General features: G+C 46.0%; 2 protein-coding genes across 2 annotated transcripts; both read left to right on the top strand.

Annotated features, from left to right (window-relative positions):
* The first annotated feature begins 7,536 nt into the window (after positions 1 to 7,536).
* Positions 7,537 to 19,544, top strand: LOC121836995 (polypeptide N-acetylgalactosaminyltransferase 1-like). The gene is made up of 2 exons (XM_042292196.1): positions 7,537 to 7,641; positions 18,430 to 19,544. Exons 1-2 carry the CDS (start codon positions 7,552 to 7,554, stop codon positions 18,745 to 18,747), a joined length of 408 nt encoding a protein of 135 aa, XP_042148130.1. The 5' UTR covers positions 7,537 to 7,551; the 3' UTR covers positions 18,748 to 19,544.
* LOC121836994 lies at positions 8,493 to 12,759 on the top strand. The gene is made up of 3 exons (XM_042292195.1): positions 8,493 to 8,906; positions 11,183 to 11,354; positions 12,192 to 12,759. The coding sequence occupies exons 1-3, from the start codon at positions 8,718 to 8,720 to the stop codon at positions 12,584 to 12,586; spliced, it is 756 nt and encodes a 251-aa protein (XP_042148129.1). The 5' UTR covers positions 8,493 to 8,717; the 3' UTR covers positions 12,587 to 12,759.
* Positions 19,545 to 21,122: the final 1,578 nt, after the last annotated feature.

A 21,122-nucleotide genomic window follows, 5' to 3' on the forward strand; every position in this document is an offset into this window, starting at 1 on the left:
TTCGTCGACACAAACGTTTCATCAACACTCGTTACGCGAATTGCAAGCCGTATGGACATATCATTGCGCGTGTTACCTACCCAGTCCACCCGTTCACGCCGCTTTGCGGCAACAGTCTGCAGCAGCTCATTACCGGAAACGTGGTCCCACATCCATTTCAGTTTAGTTCGCCCACGGCAGTCGCCAAACCCCGAGGGAGAGAATTTATTCGGACAGAATACCACTAAAGCAATGCAGCTTCTTTAGTGGTCAGGGTAGTCTCTCTTCTGTCAGGCTCAGCTTTGTTATATTGCCACGGGTACTTACTCCAGTCCTATCCTCTATCAATATTTACTATTCTGGAAAGTTCCGGGCCATGCTCAGCTGTCATCGTATGTTCTGGTGGAGGTGCTGGGTACTTTACCCATAGCCCTTCACTCTGTGTGCACCTTGGCGGCTCCTCAGCCGAGTTGCCCGATACTGGGACACGGGTGGCGGACTATCCCGCGTCTTAAACCCTTGGCGAGCCGTGAACCAATAACCATCCCGAGCCCAGCAGAAAGACCGCAAGACGAGCAAGTACCACAAGGACGAACCTCGAAAATACACCACGAAGAACCTGAAATCCGAGTCGGTTGCTGCTACCATCAGGAACCACCGGAATTCGGTCTTTTGCCAGAAAAATCCGAAGCTGACTAAGCCAACCATGACAAACCTGTAGCAGTGAACCGCGTCCACTCCCACAATTGGACCGTCGCACCTGACACTCCTACGCCCTTTCATGCATGGTATATGAAGATGTCGAGGGCTAGACTGAGCAATATGACCGTGTTGCCCGCCACAGTAAGTGGACAGACAACCAGCTCCTGCAGAACCTATACTTTTCGTGGAAGAAACTGTCAGGCACTTGTTTGAGAACCACGAATCCTCCTCAACGTCATGGGAAGTTTGCAAGATCAAGCTGAAGTGCACGTTCATCAGCCAACATTGACGAGAGAGAGCCGAATTCCTGATTCTGTCCAGGACACGGCCCCATCAAGAGCGTCGCTGCCTTCGGGGAGGATGTTTTGCGCCTGATCGAGCACCCGCGCCAACCCTGGTGCTACAGAAGACGAGAAGATAAGAATCTCAAGCCCCTCATGTTAGGGACAGTACCTTCGACAGCCTTGTCCGCAACCCCACGACAACAATCGAAGGGTTCGTATCACCGAGACTTCCAACATTGAATGTACACTGCAGGCGGAGCCTGTCACTATCAACAGCTCCCCAGAGTCTCGACACTCGAGTCATCCCGCTGCTACTTCAACGGCAGACTCCCAGGCATCCGTGACATCATCCACATTGTTGTCCGGGAGGAGATCAGGAAGCTACTTTCTTCCATAAGTTGCCTAGCTTTTATTTTGATTGCTGAGATTGTTTCGGAACAAGTTCGGACAGGCATTTCACCTGAAAATTTCTTCAAGCAAAGAGGCATCTGACGAACCGAGGGCGACCTATGCCACAAAGTCACGACGTCCACCACCGGCTACCAGTTAATATTCAAATCCAATTCAACGAGACACCCCAACGCCGAAGCATTCCAAACATCGGAAAGAACCAGTGTAGGTTCTTGCTGAACAAAGTACACCAAGAAAAACGGAGGTGCTGCGAATGGTCGACCGAACACCACTCTGCTACCACTGCATGAGGCGAACCATGTGTACTGGAGGTGCCGGTACCAATGAATTGGCCTGCAAGAGTTTGTGCCGAGCGACCTTCGACCACGTCTCGAGGAGCGTCCGCGGGACATTGAGGATTATCTTCGGCGACCTTTGCCCCTGGTGCTGACATTACCCCGAAGCTCCTGATCCCCATCAGCTCAACAGGAGGTAAGCGCGACAAAGCAGCTGAGCGGCAATGCAAGGACAGTTGATGTGGTGTTTGTTGTTGTCCAAGGAAAATACCTAATAATTTGCTGACACCAATTATCTGTGTCCACGCAATGAAGCAGACAATTTCCAACTTTGACGGAGAATGCCGCTGTGTAACTTGAAGAAATGGAATGGTTGGTTGTTCTCAAAAGTGGACACCAAGCATCACCCGGCTTCACTTTGCCACACGAGACTTACACAAGTTGCAGTGGTCGCGGAATGGAGAAAAAATCGCCACTACGAAATGGAAGTGAAATGGCATTGATAGCAAACAAACACTGTTGCCTATTGCCAGCCATCAAGTCAACACTACAGCAAAAGGCACAGCCACGTAAGCACTACATGCTTACATGGCTGTGCATTGACGCAAGGAACTACCAGGAAAATTTGCGGATTAGAAGCCAGCTCTGCAGCTTCAGTGCATCAAATGTCAGTGGCCGCACACGACGTATGATTACAAGACGGTGTCTGCCCCGGGCGCCACTTGGCAGGGGGCGCGGAGCCGAGTCCACCCATATTAATAATATAATGATGATGATGATGATGTCATTATCACTATCATCACGAGGGGCGCGAAATTTCATTTGCCATGGGCGCCGTCATATCTAGTTCGCCAGTGGAGTTCAGTAACGGCAATCGGTCATTCGGACGGGTTCATAATATACCAAATGCCCGGATGAGGGTAGACGGCAACACACTCGTTAAAATGGCGCCGCCCAGGAAGCCCAACTTGGAACGGTGTATAGCTAGTGCCAGAGTCACTGAATGTTTCCAGAGTACCGAAACTCCGAGGCTCGAGGTGCCATGACAGCGGCTGAATTTTTTTTTTCTTTACTGTGGTCACGTTGAGCTTTCAGAAAGCATGTTTTTGCGTGAAAACAAACGGAAAAATCTCTTTTTGTAGGAACTTTTATTGGGGATTAGTACAATATAACAGGCGTGTGATGTTTTTTAAAAGCCTCAGTTTACAAGAATCGTTGTACAATTAATATTGTTTTATACAACTATGTCTTATCGGTGATTTCAGTTAGTGCGTCCCGACTTGGGGGGTGCGGCCTAATTTCCAAAGCAATTCGTGGCTCGTCCACTTGAGAGATGGGGGTTGGTATCCCTGATTCTCTTTCCACTGTATATGTTTCGCCACCAAAGTGGTCGATTAAAGCTAAAATAGAACACTCAGTGCTGACGCTATCGAACGCGATACTCTCGAACCAACACAAGCAGCCGTGCAGTTTCCCGAGTGGCCGCTGCGGGAAAAATGGTGGCGTTGCGATCGCATTTAGCTCGGTTCTCTTGTACGGATCGTTGCCACTGTGGCAATTTGCCAACTGAGTGGTTCGAGTAACGTTGATCTCAGTTTCAGTTTGGCCAAACCATGGTTAGCGGCGGCTAAACGCCGTTTGCCTAATCACAGTTAAACAGGAACGTATGACTATAGCTTTAGTGCCATCTGAGGCCAGTAATGGGATCAACTGGATGAATATAATCTCAGTTGAGGTATGAGCAGTCTTAGCATTCACCACTCGGGTCTAGGGGCGTATTATTTTTCGTTAATTCAAACAAACAAGAATTCAACTGCATTTATGTTAGCGGAAAACAAAACAGCGCAGGGACAAGGACTCAGTAGAAGGCGGTAGACACATTTATGTATTTATGTATTGCATTTATGCACAGGCTGTCTCAAAAATAAATTTACAGAGTTTTTTACACCCAAGAAACAAACTACGCGTCTACTACCACACATTCTCCGTCCAAATGTAGCGCTAGCGTTTCAAACCACATGCCAATGTTTCAGAATTAATCGTTACCTTATTCAAAAGTTATGTAATTTCCTGATATTTCCATTGGGGAAATGGCGATTAACGGAGATCTTAATTTTATGGGGCTGAATGCCGCCAGTTACTGTAAATGGGCAAGAACGGGCCATATTTTCTTACTGAAAATATAGGAAAATCGTTAACTTTTAATTAAGGTAACGGTTAGTTCTTAAACTTTGGCATATGGTTCGGACCGATAACGCTACATTTAGCCGCAGAATAATTGCGTGAGGTAGGGTAATATATTTTTTTCGGTGACAAAAAGTTTTTCCTTTTTTTTTTTTTGGGGGGGGGGGGGGAGGGGAGGACGCGGTTGATAACGTTTTAATGCATTGCCTAAAATCTATTTATCTAAACAGGAAGATTAATTAGCTGCCCAAAGTATGTATCTAATTAAATAAATATTTACATGTACATTTGAAGATGCATTATAGTATATTTGTGTAAATACATTTCGCTGTTGAAATAAATTACAATTTGAGGCCAACGAACTTTATATAATTTTGACAACTTTCTTCTGTTACACTTTACCGCGCATTTTTAAATTTTTTTTTATCTTAAAGGGTTGAGGTATTATAGAGGAGAGTGGATTACATTTCATAAGATAGTGCAACATTGTGAAGTTATTAGTATAGACAAATAAGGGGTTCCCTCTCACTTTGCAATCAGAGCGCTTCTCAGCCCCGACTGCACCCCGCCCCGTGGAGAAATAGTCCCAGCAGATTCTGCTGCGTTGCGCGAGGACAGCACAGCAGAGTTTAGATGCACTATTTCTTTACGCGGAGTGGTGCAGTCGGTGTCACAAAGAGCTCCGATTGCAAACCGAAACTTAAAAACACGTCGAAGTTGTGCGGTTTTTCAGAAATCCGTAAATGCTGCGCGTGCCTTCTATCGTTCTGCAATTTATTGATTTAGAGCCTTTAGATGATACTCACCAATTTTCTAATTGAAATCATGCCCTTAAACAAAAATATTCAAAAAGCTAATTACGCAAAACTAAGAAGCAAATTAAATATTTCAAACTTTAATAACTTTAATAACACACACACACACACATATATATATATATATATATATATATGTGTGTGTGTGTGTGTGTGTGTGCGTGCGTGCGTGTGTGCGTGTGCGTACTTCGATCTTCTTTTATCAAATAAAGTTGTGACTAGCGCCCGTGTTCGTCTCTTCTCCTGTATTCGTGTTTTTAGTGATTTTAGCATTGGTTCAAAACGTTCATCACCAACTAGCCCAACAAGAAGTGCTTTATAACCCGAGAGCCCCAGCCCTTTTAGGAGTGCACCAGGTTTTGCGCTGCATGTGAATAACGTGATGGTCTATTCATGAGTTTTTGTCATTAACCGTATTGATCTTGTATGCGACAAAACTAGTCGCACAATTTTGAGCAAGGTTCCTACAACTTTTCCAAATCACGTTAGTGCTGCTACTTTCTTTAAAGCTGGTGAAACAACCAAGGGACCGGTCTAATGAGTCTTTTATAGTGCCATTATTTACGTTTGTAAAATCAGGAACGTTAGTTTGTCTTAGATAAAGACAAAATCGACACAAAAAACGAAGACAAGAACAAACATGGAACAATGGTTTGTCCTGTCTTCGTCCTTTATGTCGCTTTTCTGTTATCACCGTACCTTACCAACGCGCTCCAGTTCGTGTGTTTTTTTTTTAGTTGGGACATTTGGATATAACTGGGCACTTCTGGCAACTCTAATTTCTGGTCAGAAATTGCACCTAATACTCCTACACTAAAGTCATTAAAGTTACTGCTATGAAAAATGTAATCTAGTATGGACATAAAGTTCCGAGAAATCAAACTCGTAACACCTGTTTGGCCACACTTCATGCAATACCTAAAATACACTTGGCACAGTTCTTTTGAATGTAAATGCAAACATATCGAATTAATTGGTGAGAAATTTAAAGCTCCTGCTAAAATATTTCACTGTTTTTTCTTCACTGCCTTAAAATATATCCCAGTCTCTTTTATAGTGTCGGGGGGGGGGGGGGGGGGGGGGGGCTACATAACGCTTCCGCTACAAAGTAGGAGCTGTCTATCTTATTTCACACCAAAGCCTGCCAGCCTTCGTTTGCTCTTCCTCTGATCAAAACGAATTCATGATTTTAGCGATGCAGCGTATCCTCGGGTCAGGGTTTTTCTATATTTTTTTTTGTTCTCATACTGGAGGTGCGATTTTGTTGTTCTAAATGTTTTTTCTTTAGCCACGTTTTGGTTATGTTGACAATGTCGGAGTCATCAAACAGCAGTGCAAGGAATTAGTGTAAGGAAGCAGTGTCAGCAGTGAAAGGAGTCACGTTTTTGTGATTTAGGAGCGACATGTAAAGTTTAAGTTATTACTGGGTAAGCCATGTTACGCGGGAATTAAGGAAAACGACAGGTACGGCTTATATGTTATGGGCAGAATTGGCTGGAATGGTAGGTATTTTATCTCTTAAACCCTCAAAATATCCTCACGAGGACCCTCGAAACCATTCTTATGGCTATTTTTCTTGAGCGATAGCTAAGGAACCCGTCTTGGTTCCGTCATTGGTGCAATAAAGCAGTATAGAGGCCTGTAGACCTTGTAAGTAATAATGTGCAGTCTTTGCCAAAAGCTCAGTGGCCACTCAGCGCATTGGCAGAGTTAGATCTGTTACGGTGGTTTTGCTATTGTTGACTTTCACTGGCCGTAAAGGTTGTGAGAGTGAAGAGGCTCTTCACACTTGCGTCGTGATTTTGTCAACTACATACTAGGGAAACTTACTCCTTGAAAAACAAATGGCCTTGGCTCTAACAGCCTTTGCGTAGTCAAAATTGCTGAACGAACGTAGCCTCCCCGTTTTTCCCTTTGAATTGGGAGGGTTGGCTGCCGCCATCTTTTGTCGTGGAAACCTGTCGAGACAGCGGAGACAGCCATTGCTGCTCTTTTGGCAGATCCGATATCTTAGGACTTTATGGGTGAAGTGCGAAAACGTGGCATCATGAACAGCGTGATGCACGTCCGTTTTCTCCGACGCGGGGTACCTCCTTCGCTAGGGGAGGCATTGGCGCTCTTGACGCCCTCTTTAAATATATTTGACTTAATTATCAAGGCTAGTGCCGCGAGGCAAGAGTGATGTTCATCGTCACTCTCAAGCAGCGCCGATTATGGCAGCGCCACTGCACGGGACCTATCCCACCCCGGCCACACGCGCGGTGGGCTTGCACTTTTGGCAAAGACTGTACAGAGTAGGGAGTGTTTGAAAGATTGTGGCGCTCGAATTGGGTGGCTCACATCGTCCTAAATAGTGCTTGAAATGGAAAAACACTTCGCTTAGGGGCGAGGACGTCCGTGAAAAGCTATGGATTTTGAGAACTTCTCAGCAGAGATTTTGTTTTGGGTTGGGGAGGGGGGGGAGGGGTAATTTAAAACCACGAAGCAGGCAGAGCAGTGTAACGAATCTTCATTCAGGCGCCATGTTACCTAAATTTTCTATTGCGTTTATTTAAAGCCCCATCGGAGATCGCAGGATGCACTCGTCCTCGTCCAGGAATGTTGAAACACACTACGGCAGAGAAAAACGATACCGCCCGAGCTTCCTGACGATATATCAAAAGGTCAGGAAAGTCGGATATTCAAATCTTAACAATCAATGATTGCGCTTGATCTGTAATAAGCAGCGGTGCCCTTAAGGCGATCTGGGAATGGGCCCTTAGCAAAGTATATTTAGAGGCTCTGGGTTTCACCTATGTGGCTCTTCCTCGAATGGGCGATTTTAGTACATGTTGATGACTGCAGGATTAGTGTCTCACAGTGTTCTGCGTCTGTGGACAGGTGAAGAATGCCCGAACTGGCATGTGCTTGGACTCGATGGGTCATAATTACGACAACGTAGAACCTCTGGGACTGCACCCGTGTCGCAAGGAGGACATCGGGGGCAAGCAGGTAACAGGTTTCTACATGACTGAATTTAAGCGAGGATCGGGTTGGGGGGGGGGGGGGGGGGGGAGGGGGGGGGGGGGAGGAAGCCAAATTTTGGTTACACGACGTTGTGAGCACATGATATTTAGAAGACTGCATGCTTTCAAAAATAAAAATTTAAACTGTCCGGATATGTGCCATCCAGAAAGTTCCCAGAAATTCAGAAATAATGTAATTTCCTTCAGAAAACAAAACAAAAATCAACTCTATATTTAGATCGTGAACAGCATTTCGACTTCGGTACGGTATCGTCTTAAAAAAAATATTGTGACACTATTTTTGTTCGAACTGAGTGCTGATAAATGGGAAGAAGTAGTACCGGTCGGTTTTCAAGAATCTGTTTTAAGCCAACTCTTGCCGTCCCAAGCTCGGACTCGGGAGTGCGCGCCTCGGGTGAGCCGAATCCGATGGTGATGCTGGTCGCGTCGCCACAATATTTTGAGATGTGCCTGGACAGGTGCTATACGTAAAAAAAGATGTTCTTTTCTACATATTTGTTTTATTTAACTCGGTATCTAAGAAGCGGCGAAAATTTGTTTCCTATTTCGAAATCAGCGTCATAATGCCATCAAATTCCGGGTCACTTTTCAACTTCCCAATGGCTTGTAGGATTAATGATGCTTCAATTGACGAATTTGTAGTCGTCGAGGCCTTTAGTTCCTAACTAAATTAATGATTTATTTCCATATGTACAAGGTTACTTAAGATGAAGGCCAGTCCACGGAACGCCGAGCCATAGCTGTTGATGCTGCTTGTCGTATTCGTTCTCCTTGCGTGTGTGTGAACATATCATGGTATAACCATATAAGCTATCTGTTGCAGATCGGCTACGCCGCCACAAGCACAGTGGCGCTTGTCATCTTATCTTCCACCTTCTCTCTCCCTTTCCCTCTCGCCTTCCCCTTGCCTGTCTACCATATAAAGCGCAAGCTGCGCACGAATAAACGTTGATTACCAGCCGCTATCGTCACGTTCTTGCGGCGTCGTAACAGTGGCGACGACGATGCGATAGTATATCTTCCGCTGCTCTGTCGGCAGACATGGTCAGCTATGCAGTTCCGCCGCAGTTCGACGAGGCCGTTGACAAATGGCCCGCTTACCAAATCCGTCTGGAGGCGTTCTTCGAAGGCAACGGGGTGACAGACGGGAAGAAGAAACGCGCCTTACTCGTCGCAGCGCTGAGTACCAACACCGTGGACGTCATCAGCGGACGCTGTGCTCCAGCAAAGGTAAATGAGCTTCCGTACAGCGAAGTGGTCAGCCTTCTGCAGCAACATTTCTCGCCAAAACTGAACGAAACGGCCCAGTCGTATAAGTTCTTCTCCCGCAACCAGCTGCCGGGGGAACCGGTAAGAGACTTCGTTGTGGCCATCCGACAAATAGCAGACACGTGCAACTTCGGGGACACATTGGACCGGATGCTGAAGGATCGGATAGTCTGCGGCCTCCAAAATTCAACGGTGCGTCGGCAACATTTGGCTAAGCCGTTCTTGACGAGAACCGAAGCCGAGGAAGTCGCCGTAGCAGCAGAAATGGCGGAAGAAAATGTAAAGGAAATGCAACGCGCCACGACAGAGGATGGGGGCGTGCACGCCGTGGGAAGCAGGACGGCAAGGCAGAAATGGCGGGAGACTGAGTCGCCGTGTTCCAGGTGTGGCAGAGGGGGACACCAGCCAGACGCGTGCCGTTTTCGGTCAGCGCAATGCTACAACTGCCGCCAACGAGGTCATATCGCCAAGGCTTGTTTCCGTCGCGCCGACAGACCAGTCACCGCGTCAACAAGGCCAACCCCACAGCACGTCAATGCACTGGCCCCGCGGGATGAACAAGAGTGGGATACCAGAACAGAGGGCCTGTTCATGTTGGGGGCGTCAATGGAACACGTCGGGCACATCGAGACCACTCAGCCTATTGCGGGTACCTTCGACTGGGGGGGCGTGCCTGTCAACATGCAACTCGATACGGGGTCTCCGGTGTCGGTCATCACGTGGCCTACCTACATGCGGCACAAAGCTGCGTGGCCGAGCCTCCAGGATTCTCCTCTGAAGTTGACTTGTTTCCTCGGAAAACTACCAGTGCGCGGGCAGCTGAAGCTCAAGGTGGCCTTGGGAGACCAAGCCAGGGAAGGAACACTGACTGTCCTGGGCTGCTCCGGCCCCAACCTGTGTGGACGCGACCTCATACACGCATTCGACCTGCTGGAGATGCCGGTACTCAGCGTAGAACAGAAGGTGAGCCTTCGGCCTCCAGTTTCGGGGACAAGGTCAATCTCAAGGGGTTGCTAGACGAATTCGCGGAAGTGTTCGAGCCAGGGCTGGGCCTCATTCAGGGGCCGCCAGTCCGCCTTCAGCCTCGAGCGGACGCAGCTCCGAAGTTTTGTAAAGCACGTCAAGTGCCGTACGCCTTACGCTCAAAGGTAGAGGCAGAAATTGACCGGTTAGTGGAAACGGGCGTTATTATCCCAATTCCCCATTCCGATTGGGCAGCGCCTGTTGTGCCGGTAGTAAAGCGTAATGGTAGCATACGCCTTTGCGGAGATTTCAAGATCACGGTTAATCAAGCATGTCGGACTGAACAGTATCCGCTTCCGCGAGTGGAAGATATTCTTGCAACGCTGAACGGAGGCGAAGTTTTTACTACGATCGACTTACGCGATGCGTACAATCAGCTCCCGTTAGATAAGGCATCTATGCTACTCACGACCGTGAATACGCAGAAAGGGCTATTCTGTTTTACTCGTCTGCCATTCGGCATCGCGTCAGCACCAGCGTTGTTCCAGCGGCGTATGGAGTCGATTCTTCAAGGCCTATCGGGAGTCCAGGTCTATCTGGATGACGTCATTATCGCTGAGAAACGTAATGACTGCACCCTACTTAGGAAAGTATTGCAAAGATTTCGTGAGTCGGGGGTACGGGTGCATCCAGGGAAGTCCAAGTTTCGACAGACCGAGGTGGACTTTTTGGGGCACCGAATTAGCAATCTAGGGGTGCAACCTAAGACAGAAAACATAGATGCAATCCTCCAAGTTAAGGCGCCCCGAACAGTAGCCGAAGTAAGGTCCTTAGCAGGGCTGGTGACTTACTACCACAAGTTCCTCAAGAACGCGTCCTCGATCATGGCGCCGTTGTACGAGCTTCTCCGCGCGGAGGCAAAGTGGGAATGGGGACCCAGACAGCAACGCGCGTTTAGCGAGGCGAAGACCCAACTCAAAAAAGCTGACTTCTTGGCGCATTTTGACCCAGACAAGCCGTTAATTCTTGAGTGTGACGCGTCACCATTGGGCATTGGCGCCGTACTGTCTCACGATGTTGGCCAGGAGGTCCTGCGCCCCATAGGGTTCCGCTCTCGCACACTCACAGCCGCCGAGCGGAATTATTCACAGTTAGAGCGGGAGGCCCTCGCTTTGGTGTTCGGTGTGTCGAAATTCCGAACATACCTCTTGGGAAGGTGTTTCACGCTCGCGACTGACCATAAACCCTTGTTGGGGTTGTTTCATCCTGATAAGGCCGTACCGGCGATGGCCGCGGGGCGGATCCAACGGTGGGCTCTGCTGCTGGGGGCCTACAACTACGTCATCCAGCACAAGGACGGCAAAGCCAATATTCCGGCCGACGCACTCAGCCGGCTTCCAGCGTCTGGATCAGCACCCCCTGAATCGGCGGAAGACGAGGATGGCTGTGAGTATGTTCTCCTCACTGAAAGCCTCAACGATGGCGCCTTGTCGGCTAAGCAGTTGGCCGTTTTGACGGCGGAAGATGATGGTTTCGCAAAGGTGCGGAAGTGGGTACAGGAAGGCTGGCCCTCTCGTCTAGCACTAGAGGACAGCCATTTAAAACCCTACTTTGACAGGAGAGACGAGATGACTGTTAGCCATGGGCTTTTGTATTGGGGCCATCGCGTGGTTGTGCCGCAGGTTGCCAGACCAGCAATGCTACGACTACTGCATGATACGCATCAGGGAATGGGCTCCATGAAGACGCTAGCTCGCTCAATGCTGTGGTACCCGTGCATTGACCAAGATATTGAGCGACTCGTAAAGACGTGCCATATTTGTGTGCAGGCCGCACCGATGCCACCTAGACAAACACCTGTTCCGTGGCCGGAGACGGGGCGACGCTGGTCCAGATTGCACATCGATTTTGCGGGACCAGTGGATGGTTTTATGTTGTTAGTTGTGGTAGATTCAAACACGAAGTGGATTGAGGCGGTGCCCATAAAAAGTGCCAATGGGGTTTCTACGGTTGAGGCGTTGCGAACGGTATTTAGCACTTTCGGGTTGCCAGAAACCATTGTATCTGACAATGGCCCACAGTTTACATGTGAAGAGTTTGGAAAGTTTCTGCGGCTCAATAACATCGTTCACCTTCGTACGGCACCTTACCACCCCCAGTCTAATGGGCTGGCGGAGCGCGCCGTCCGTACAGTGAAACAGGGCCTTAAAAAAAACAAGCAAGGGTCGCTGCAGACTCGTCTAGCAAGGGTGCTGCATCAGTACCGTCGGACACCTTCCGCAGGTGGCAAGACCCCGGCCATGCTGCTAATGGGATACGAGCTGCGCTCAAGGCTAGATAATGCGGTCGTACCCCCACCATCACGAGTCAACGATCGGAACGACACTTATACCAACAATCCTGTCCACACAGGGGAACCAGTATGGGTGCGAAATTTTGGAAGAGGTGAACTGTGGACACCAGCTAGAGTACAGTCCACGGACGGCGCACGCATGGTCACCGCCGACGGCAACGAGGGAGACGTCCTTCACAGACACCTCGATCAAGTCAAGCCCCGGCTTCCCGAGAGTCCACCGGAAAGTGCTTCCAGTCCGTCACGTCTCCCGCCGCCGGAGGCAGCGCCAGGCCTGCAGCGACCGACTCGAACCAGGAGAGCCCCAGTGCGGTTTTCCCCCTAGGAGGGAGAAGACTGTTGCAGATCGGCTACGCCGCCACAAGCACAGTGGCGCTTGTCATCTTATCTTCCACCTTCTCTCTCCCTTTCCCTCTCGCCTTCCCCTTGCCTGTCTACCATATAAAGCGCAAGCTGCGCACGAATAAACGTTGATTACCAGCCGCTATCGTCACGTTCTTGCGGCGTCGCCGAGCCATAGCTGTTGATGCTGCTTGTCGTATTCGTTCTCCGTGCGTGTGTGTGAACATATCATGGTATAACCATATAAGCTATCCTTTACGTTTCTTTCTTGGGATTTGATTGCTTGTGATGTCAAGCATCGAGGAAAATATTACTTCTACAAAAGAAAGACTACAAGAAATCTTCAAATAAATTCAGCTTGCTTGTCTTCTTTCTCGGAGCTTTGCCGCAGGACGTCGGCTGCAAAAAGACATCATTCTAGAACCGACAAAGGCTGTTCATCTGTCTTGCCCTATCGTAAGGTGCAGAGAGGCGTACTCTCCGTAACTTAGTTTTATTTGAGCTTCCTTAAGTTGCCTTATAACCCCCTTCCCCCTTTTTCTTTGTTTTCGAAACACATTCAAAGGTAGTGCTTTGTCTAGGAGCTCCCTAAAATGCAGCGCATGGCTTATGTCTTTACAAACGTGGGTGGAATTAAAAGGTTTCCATGGTGCACGCGGCATTTCTAATTGAAATGACACATGTCCTTATTTTGAAGATAAATAATATGCTTAATTATTACACTAATTATATCAAGCAATCTTATTTTTTCCCAACTTTGTTATTTCGCAGGGACCAATACTACATCAACCGTCGTTCTCTGTGATGCGTGTTTTTCGAAGTAAAAGATTCGGCCCGCGTTTCGTGAAAACCCAGTGTATACGTATAGCTATGTGGCTGAGCGCTTGTCCCAACGAGATGCCTTTCATATGGTAAACATTTGACAGAAATTTACTAAATATGCCTCGGACTATAATTGTATGAACTGACTTGAAAACAACCAACAGCAAAACCCTAGTAGATGTCAACTTCTATCTATATTTCATTGGTACACATCGATACTTATAAATGGTATGCTTGTTCGTTTGCCGTCACACAATTTGAACACCAAGAGACCGAGTTTCCAGAAACGGCTTTCCTAGCCTTTGTTTTTCGGTGACAGACCTTCCTCGCGTGCGGGATTTGCGTTTCACGGTAATGGCCACCGCATACGGTATCAACCTTTGGCAGCAGTGGCGTCCGCCGAGAGTTCTGTGCAGGCTAAAAGACCAAGGACGGGGAGGGACGAAAGAGGACGACTTCCTACACCGTAAGAGAAAGCATCACCGCTGTACAGCTTTTGTCGGTCCAAGAAAATCGCTTTGGAGCGGGCGTCGTGCAGCAAAGCCCCCACAACAGAGACAAGCAAGCCCAGTTTGGGTTGAGGCTTTTTGTCATTTTTCTTTCTTGGAGATTATATGTTACTCAATGCTTTGCCATCACAAGTTCGTTAATGGCACTGCAAAAGATAAGCGAAAGTGAACAAATATAAAGACAGTATTTGGTTTAACTATTGGCAAGCAGTTTGGCCACATTTAGAAATCAGCTGTTTTACTGCATTGTGAACAGAACTACAAAAAGGGCTAAGTACTTATGTTTTATATATTTGCAAAATGTATTTAAATATGCTTATTTTAATTGTTTTTGAGTAATTTTATATAAAGTAGTATGTTGTTAAATATTTCGGTGACGCGTCTCTGAAACGTGTTTACATGACTCGTTGCGTAATTTTTTTATGCATCGAAAGTTTTTATTGTAGTTTTTCAAATTTTTTGCACAGGTTGCAAGCCTTTTATAAAAGAGGTAGAAACATTATTACTCTTTGCACAGTTAGGCGTGAAATTCACGGCTGTGCAAATTACCATAGTGAAACCTCGGCAATATCCCCGCCCCAGCTTCGAAATTGCATATCTCCGAAAGAAAATTAGCAAGACGTTCATATATAGCTGAATTCTCCTCCCAAGAGCATGAGTTTCACATATATTTAGTACATAAATATAAAAAGAATGACACAGATCATCATTGTACGATCTGACGAGTGAACACCCTGTACTGAGTTTTAATTTTCAGAAAAAGTATAAAGCGCATATGCAATAAAAAAAAGGTGATTTTGAGCTTTTGGTGATATAACTGTAAATAAAATACCATATAGGTCAAACGTATAAACTTCTTAAATTTGACCAAAACACAAAAGAAACACCGATATTTTTTTGAAAAGGTGCTTTTAAATTAGTTTTTTTTCTAGTTCATAAAGCTTAATGAAATTTCTTTGGAGAGTCTCACAGGCGAGTCATAGTGCAGTATTTTCAGAAGTAACAAAATATCGAGTGGTCAAACATGTGGGTGACATTTCAGTTATCGCCTTGTCTGCACCAACAATAAATCTCCCCTCAAAAAAAGAAATGAGCAAGATTATTACTTTACATTTTATTGGTATTGCGAATCCTCTCAAGATGTATATATATTTTTCTATGGTCTAAATGTAAACCAAGTTACGAAAACTATGCCTTAGTATAACAAAAACGTGCTATTTGCTACCTGAGGGAAATGGCATGTTTGAGAGCTCGCTATTTTGTCACTTCTCAAAACTACTGCACCTAGGCTCTTCTGTTACACTCAAAATTAAGTTATTTATGGACAGTTTTTTTTTTCTTTTAAAGAACGATATGATGTCTTTTGGAGACTTTTGCCATAGTTTGCCAAGTTCTTACGTGTGGAATATGTAAGATATTGTGATTACCTTCAGATTTCGAGGTAGCTCAAATATAGCTATTTTTAGTGCACATCAGGTCAATATATAGAGAAAATAAAATGCGTTACATTCGAATGAGCGAATGTTTTGAAAATCTGAAATATCTAGAACAGATTTTCTCAAAAAACCTATTTTTTATTTTCTTCATTTGTTATTATAGTAGCGAGGTGTAATTGTGGTTATCAGAAAATAAAAATATAAAATAAAGTATTTTTTGTGCATTGCGGTAATTAAAGGTTTAACCTTTGAATTTCGTGTTGTGACTGTATCCTCGCCAGCCTGCTATTCTGGCTAATATTTCGACATTAATATGATGAATCAACTAAAAGTGATACTTAACTCGTAAGCTTAAAAATAATTGAAATAATGCGTAATGCAAAATAAAAGTTAGTTCACTCCGCAACAAAGCTTGCGGCTTTACAATGCACATTGAACACGATTCAAACATTATTTACATCCATACTAACAATAAACTAAGCATTTTATTTAACGACATATCACTTTCGTACTTAGCTACTAATAATAGTAGCGCGAATATCTTCTTAGTTTAAATTGGTTTTGAATTAGCAATATTTTGAAAACATTCACTGATTATAATATATATGCATATATATATATGTTGCTATCTAGCACATTAAGATATTTTGACTAGGTCACACGTATGAAGTTGCGAAAATTTGCCAAAAGGTCACGAAAAAGATATAAATTGACATTTTTATCAAGATAATTTTAAAATAAAGGGTCTTGTTAAAATTAAAAGTAATCATATGATTAATTAAGAGTAAGATTAATTAAGATTAATTCCTCTTGACAGTTTTCCAAAAGAGTACTAGTGCAGTAATGACAATATAGCGAGAGGTCAAACATGTGATCGCCGACCGGTGCAAGAAACATGAGATTTTTCCCCGACCACTTCAATAATAACTAAATTATAAAAAAAATATCCGCTAATCGTGTTGTTTGCGCGCTTCTTCATTTCAAGAAGGCTCACAAAAACATAAATTTGTGTCAAAATTAAAAATATGACACTAATCTGTGCCTGAGTTGAGATTAAAACACCCATATAAACTATCTCGTGCTGCATCTAGCTCGTGTGTTGCACTTCTATATTATGACCGACACCCACACCTGGTGTGCCCACACCTAGTGTGAGCACACCAGTGCCCACACCTGGTGTGAGCGTTTGCTCACACCAGGTGTGGGCACTGCGCGTGTGCACAAACCGATTTCGCGTGAAGTGAGACGTCTGCGCATGCGCCGTGCCGTCGACAGCGCCACCGCAGTTGCCTGGCGTAAAGGCCGCGTGTTGGTCTATACTTCGTTTTATCTCAAGTCCAGACGCAACCGACGCTACGCGCTGATGACAGAAACAAAAGCGCACCATCACGAAGTTCGCCATGTTTCTTCTACGTATTCTCTCGCCGCCGAAAAAATCATAAACAAAGAAGGCCCACTGACTTTCGGTTTTGACGCGGCTTGATTGGTCCAGTCACCTCGTAGCTTCGGCTGCATCTGAACTTGATGTACGGACATTTTCAAAACACACCCTCTGCGCTAAGCCAGCTTTGTGTGGTGGGCTGCGGAACGCCTTCTGAGCATGCGCTGTGACTCCCTTGTACGGTATATCCGACCCTGCGCATGCGTACACAGATCAGTGACTCCACATTTTTCGATCGGGTGATAAGCGCTAAAAAGACCTTTAGTTTGACGCATTTGTGCGAGGAGCCCCTCCTAACAAAGCCCTTAATTCTCTTCATTTAGGTCAAATCGTCGTAGATAGAAAAGACTGCAGTTGTGGATTTTCTGTGTCACTCACCGAAGGCCAGCGCGACGCTCAGATGAGTTACAAGTGCCGCGTCACCGTTCGTTTGGGACTCCTGTCCAATCAGAGAGGACTCAAGGCCTGGCCGAGTGCTGACGCCTGTATATATCTAGGAGGACTTGGCTAAAGCGGAAAGAGGAGAAGTCATTGTAGGCGGGACTTGAAATGCGTTTCTAATATTGTTATACGCAAATTCTTTGGCAACTGTGTCACCTACGCAAAACTCTCTAGCGTCACGTGACTTCACGTCACGTGACGTCAATTTCCCCGTTAAATTAAGCGGGGAATTTGAACTTGTGTACAATTCAGGTGACATGAAGTCGTTTGATATTATTTCTTCCGCTAAATCTAGAGGGGCAAACTGAATTTGCGTTGAGGTCACGTGCCGTTAATTTTCTTGCCCCGTCTGGCGGTGAAACTGAATTTGTGTATAGCCACCGCGAAACGAAGTCACGTCGACGTCATTTTTTTCTGGTAAATTGAGTGGGAACGCTAAGTTGGCACGGAGGACACTTGACGTAAATTTTCCCGGAAAATCTAGCGAGAAAACTGAAATTCAGTACATGTCTCATGCCATTACGTGAAGTGACGTGAATGTTTCCGCTAAATATAGCTGGAAAATTAAATTTGTGTATAGGTCACGTGACATGAAACATTGTGACTTTATTTTTCCCGCTAAATTTAGATAAAAAATTGCATTGGCACTGAGGTCACGTGACGTTAATTTTCCCGCTAAATCTAGCGAAGAAACCACGTCGCAGGCCATGGCTTTACGAAATGCGGCTTTACGAAATCCGGAGCAACTAGCCAGATAACGTGTCACGTTAGCAAACTATTGGGGAGGTATTCTAAAAGTCGGTCCCCTAGCGGCTGAGTTCAGTACTAAAGCCACGGGAACAACACGACTTTGATGTTTTTGTTTCTGACGCTTCGTCTGATTGACTGCCCACCGCTGCGCCAGTATTCAGTTGGACCACGTATTGAACGACTGAAATACAGATTTAAAATGAGTTCCAGCTCAACGCTGACGCAGCATACATGTAAACTCTATGCTCCGCGCTTAATTGGCTGGGACCGTATGCCGGGTAAACTCCAAGCACTGCGGAAAACAAGGTGGACAAAGCGCTCCCTATAAGTAATTTCCCTCGTCAATAGTAGTCAACATTGTGCAGGGCAGCGCACCGCACAGGTGTGACAGTAAGCATATCCAACCGCTTCGGCGCCCTCTTTGCAGCTGGTGTCCTACACTTGGAGGGGCGAACTCCGCATGGAGGATAGTTGCGCCCAGCTGGGGGCCGTGGAAAATTCAGAGTCCGGGATTCGTCGCAAGGTGATGATGGCGCCGTGCGGAGAAAACACTCCGAAACCGGACCAAGTGTGGTACCACAGTGCGGGGGGCATCATCGTCAACCGTGAGACCGGCCTGTGCCTCGAATCTACCACTTCAAAGCAGAAGGCCGCGTATGTGCGGTCCTGCACCAAGGGCGACAACCAAGTCTGGAGGTTCCAGCACTACGCCAATGCCAACGTGAAAGCGCAGCGCAGCACCTGAGTTTTCCTTCGCGTGCCGGCCTCGACGATGACGTGGTGATGACCGTGGTGGCCTTCTGCGCTAAAGTACAAGTTTGTGTCTTTCGGTATGGGGAGATAACAACCTGGATGAATGTTTCTCGTTTCGTATATGTGAAGTGTCGTCAGAAAACGTTTCCCGTTTATTGTGGACATTCCTCGGAGATAGGAGACGTGAAAGACCATCTTGCCTCCCGTGATGCCGTCTGATACATATAAAAGGAATTAGTTTTTGTTTCTTAATGCAAACTGCGTTCATCTTACGAAACTTGGAGGACACCAAGAAGACATTTCTTTGGGCGGCTTTCAAAATTGCGGAAAATCAAGAGGTGGTGAAGGGTCTGTCTGCTGACGATGGAGTGGACTGGCCCCGATTACTAACGTTTTGCCAATGGTTGTGCATATGACGTACCGGGTGCATGCTTGGTGCCTGTGGGTTGATGCGTAACTTGGAAAAGGGTTGGCTGAGGTTTTCACACGCAAGTGAGATGTGCCAGTTAATATTTGATAATGCAAGTATATATATATGTTTTTTTTTGTTGGTTAGGATACAATTTGTTAGTGTAATAAGAGGTGCCGTGTCTGCTCTGTGACCGCACCCAGTGTGTGGTTTTCAGGCGTTCTAGTCTTTGTCTTGTCGCTCAGATTTACTGTCCTGGTGTTTCGGATTGCGTCCACTGTTGCTTTGGCTGAAAAGGCCGTGTTCGATACACAGCAGATATGTACTACGTTATACAGGGTAAAACTTTCTTTTGGCGTATCTTGCAATCAGTCTTCCCATATAAAAAAAGAATACACGCCGCAGCATTTCCTTAAAATCCCTGGGTATTGTGTACATTTTAGGCGCCCGCCCTTTTCCGCTAGAGTTAATTCAAAAGGGTACAATGAATAAAAAAACTTTAGAAGGGAGCTACGTTGATCGACGCGCATCGCTTCTTTGCCCAGAACAATGTCGGTTGCATGCTCTTAATATTACCAAGTGTTATCAGGTGTGTTGTCTTGTTTACTTCCCGACGCGTACCTCCTTCGTTTCTATTTTTAGTGCGAAATTTGGTAGGAGTCCCAAGCTTCAGTAGCCAAATTCACATGCTTTTCCAAAGCTTATATTCTACGGGGTATCTGACTCCGTGTAACGTCGCTAGAAACTTTCAGTAACTGGTCTGGATAACTTAGAGTCTAATAGCCCCATGGTCGCTGAATTTTTATGAATAGCATAGCGCAGTGTCTCGAAAATGCGGCCCGCGGGCCGAATGCGGCCCGCGGCTCGCTAGAGCGCGGCCAGCAGGCAACCGGCTGCGAGTCCCGGTTTCCATGTCTCAAGCGCTAGGAATTGCATGCGCCATAGTGATCTCATCGAGCCGATTCATTTGGGCTCGAAAAGTAGCGCTGCTATTGTAACATATTCACATAGTTTTAACTTACCTGAGTTCATTTGCCCTATGTTTCGTATTTTTTTCCTTTCCAGCCTTTTGTAACGTACAACAATTCCGCTACTAGGCTGCAAGCGCGAGCTCTTTGTTAAAGAATGCATCTTGGCTGCGCGAACTCTGGATCAGCAGGAGCAGCTGCCAAAGATAAAGCTACAAGTTGCTTTAAAAAATAGCACCATTAAAAGATAAGCATTTCTTCAGGGTGTGGTAATACAAATCGTCCGGACAGCAAAAACTTTCAAGTTAATCGATTATTTTTTTTTAAAGACATGTTGAGATGGGTTCATTTCTGTGTGAACTGAGCAAAGTAATGACCGTGTACTTGCTCTTTTGTTTTATTAAAATGTAAGAATGTTAGCGGGGCGGTGTCAGTTTACTTCTAGTGATCACATCAAGTCAGGTACCAATGTGGTCATCTATACAAGTCAAATCTAAAGATGTCTCTGTCAAAATTGAGTTTACAAAAAGCAAAGAGCACGAGGTCTCTTCTTTTTAAATCTCTTGAGCTTCCCCCTCCCTTCCCCCCTCCCCCCCGTCCAACGTTCACCCTTGGCCTTTCCAGTGTAGACAATCTGGCTGTATGCTCAAATGAGTTTGAGACCACTGGCTTAGTGGCCCCATTCGTTATAATAGACCATAAAAACGAGTTCATACATTCACGCACAAGTCAGTTGAAACCGTGTTTCGACATTTGGCACTGTAATATCTCAATGGGGTCGCAATCGTTATTTCCACTGACGCCCATATTTCTGACAGTAAGCAATTACGACGACCTCATAATTCTAACTTACCGCAGAAATTAATTTACTTATGATACATAAACGTAACTTGAGAGTATTTATACAGCCACAGAAGACGCTATCACGACTTGAAAACCCCTCAAATCCTTGTCGCCCGCGAAACGTCCATTTCTTCCTTTGTATTACTA

This window comes from Ixodes scapularis, unplaced genomic scaffold (assembly GCF_016920785.2).
Source record: "Ixodes scapularis isolate PalLabHiFi unplaced genomic scaffold, ASM1692078v2 PGA_scaffold39__5_contigs__length_11793443, whole genome shotgun sequence".
Lineage (NCBI taxonomy): Eukaryota > Metazoa > Arthropoda > Arachnida > Ixodida > Ixodidae > Ixodes > Ixodes scapularis.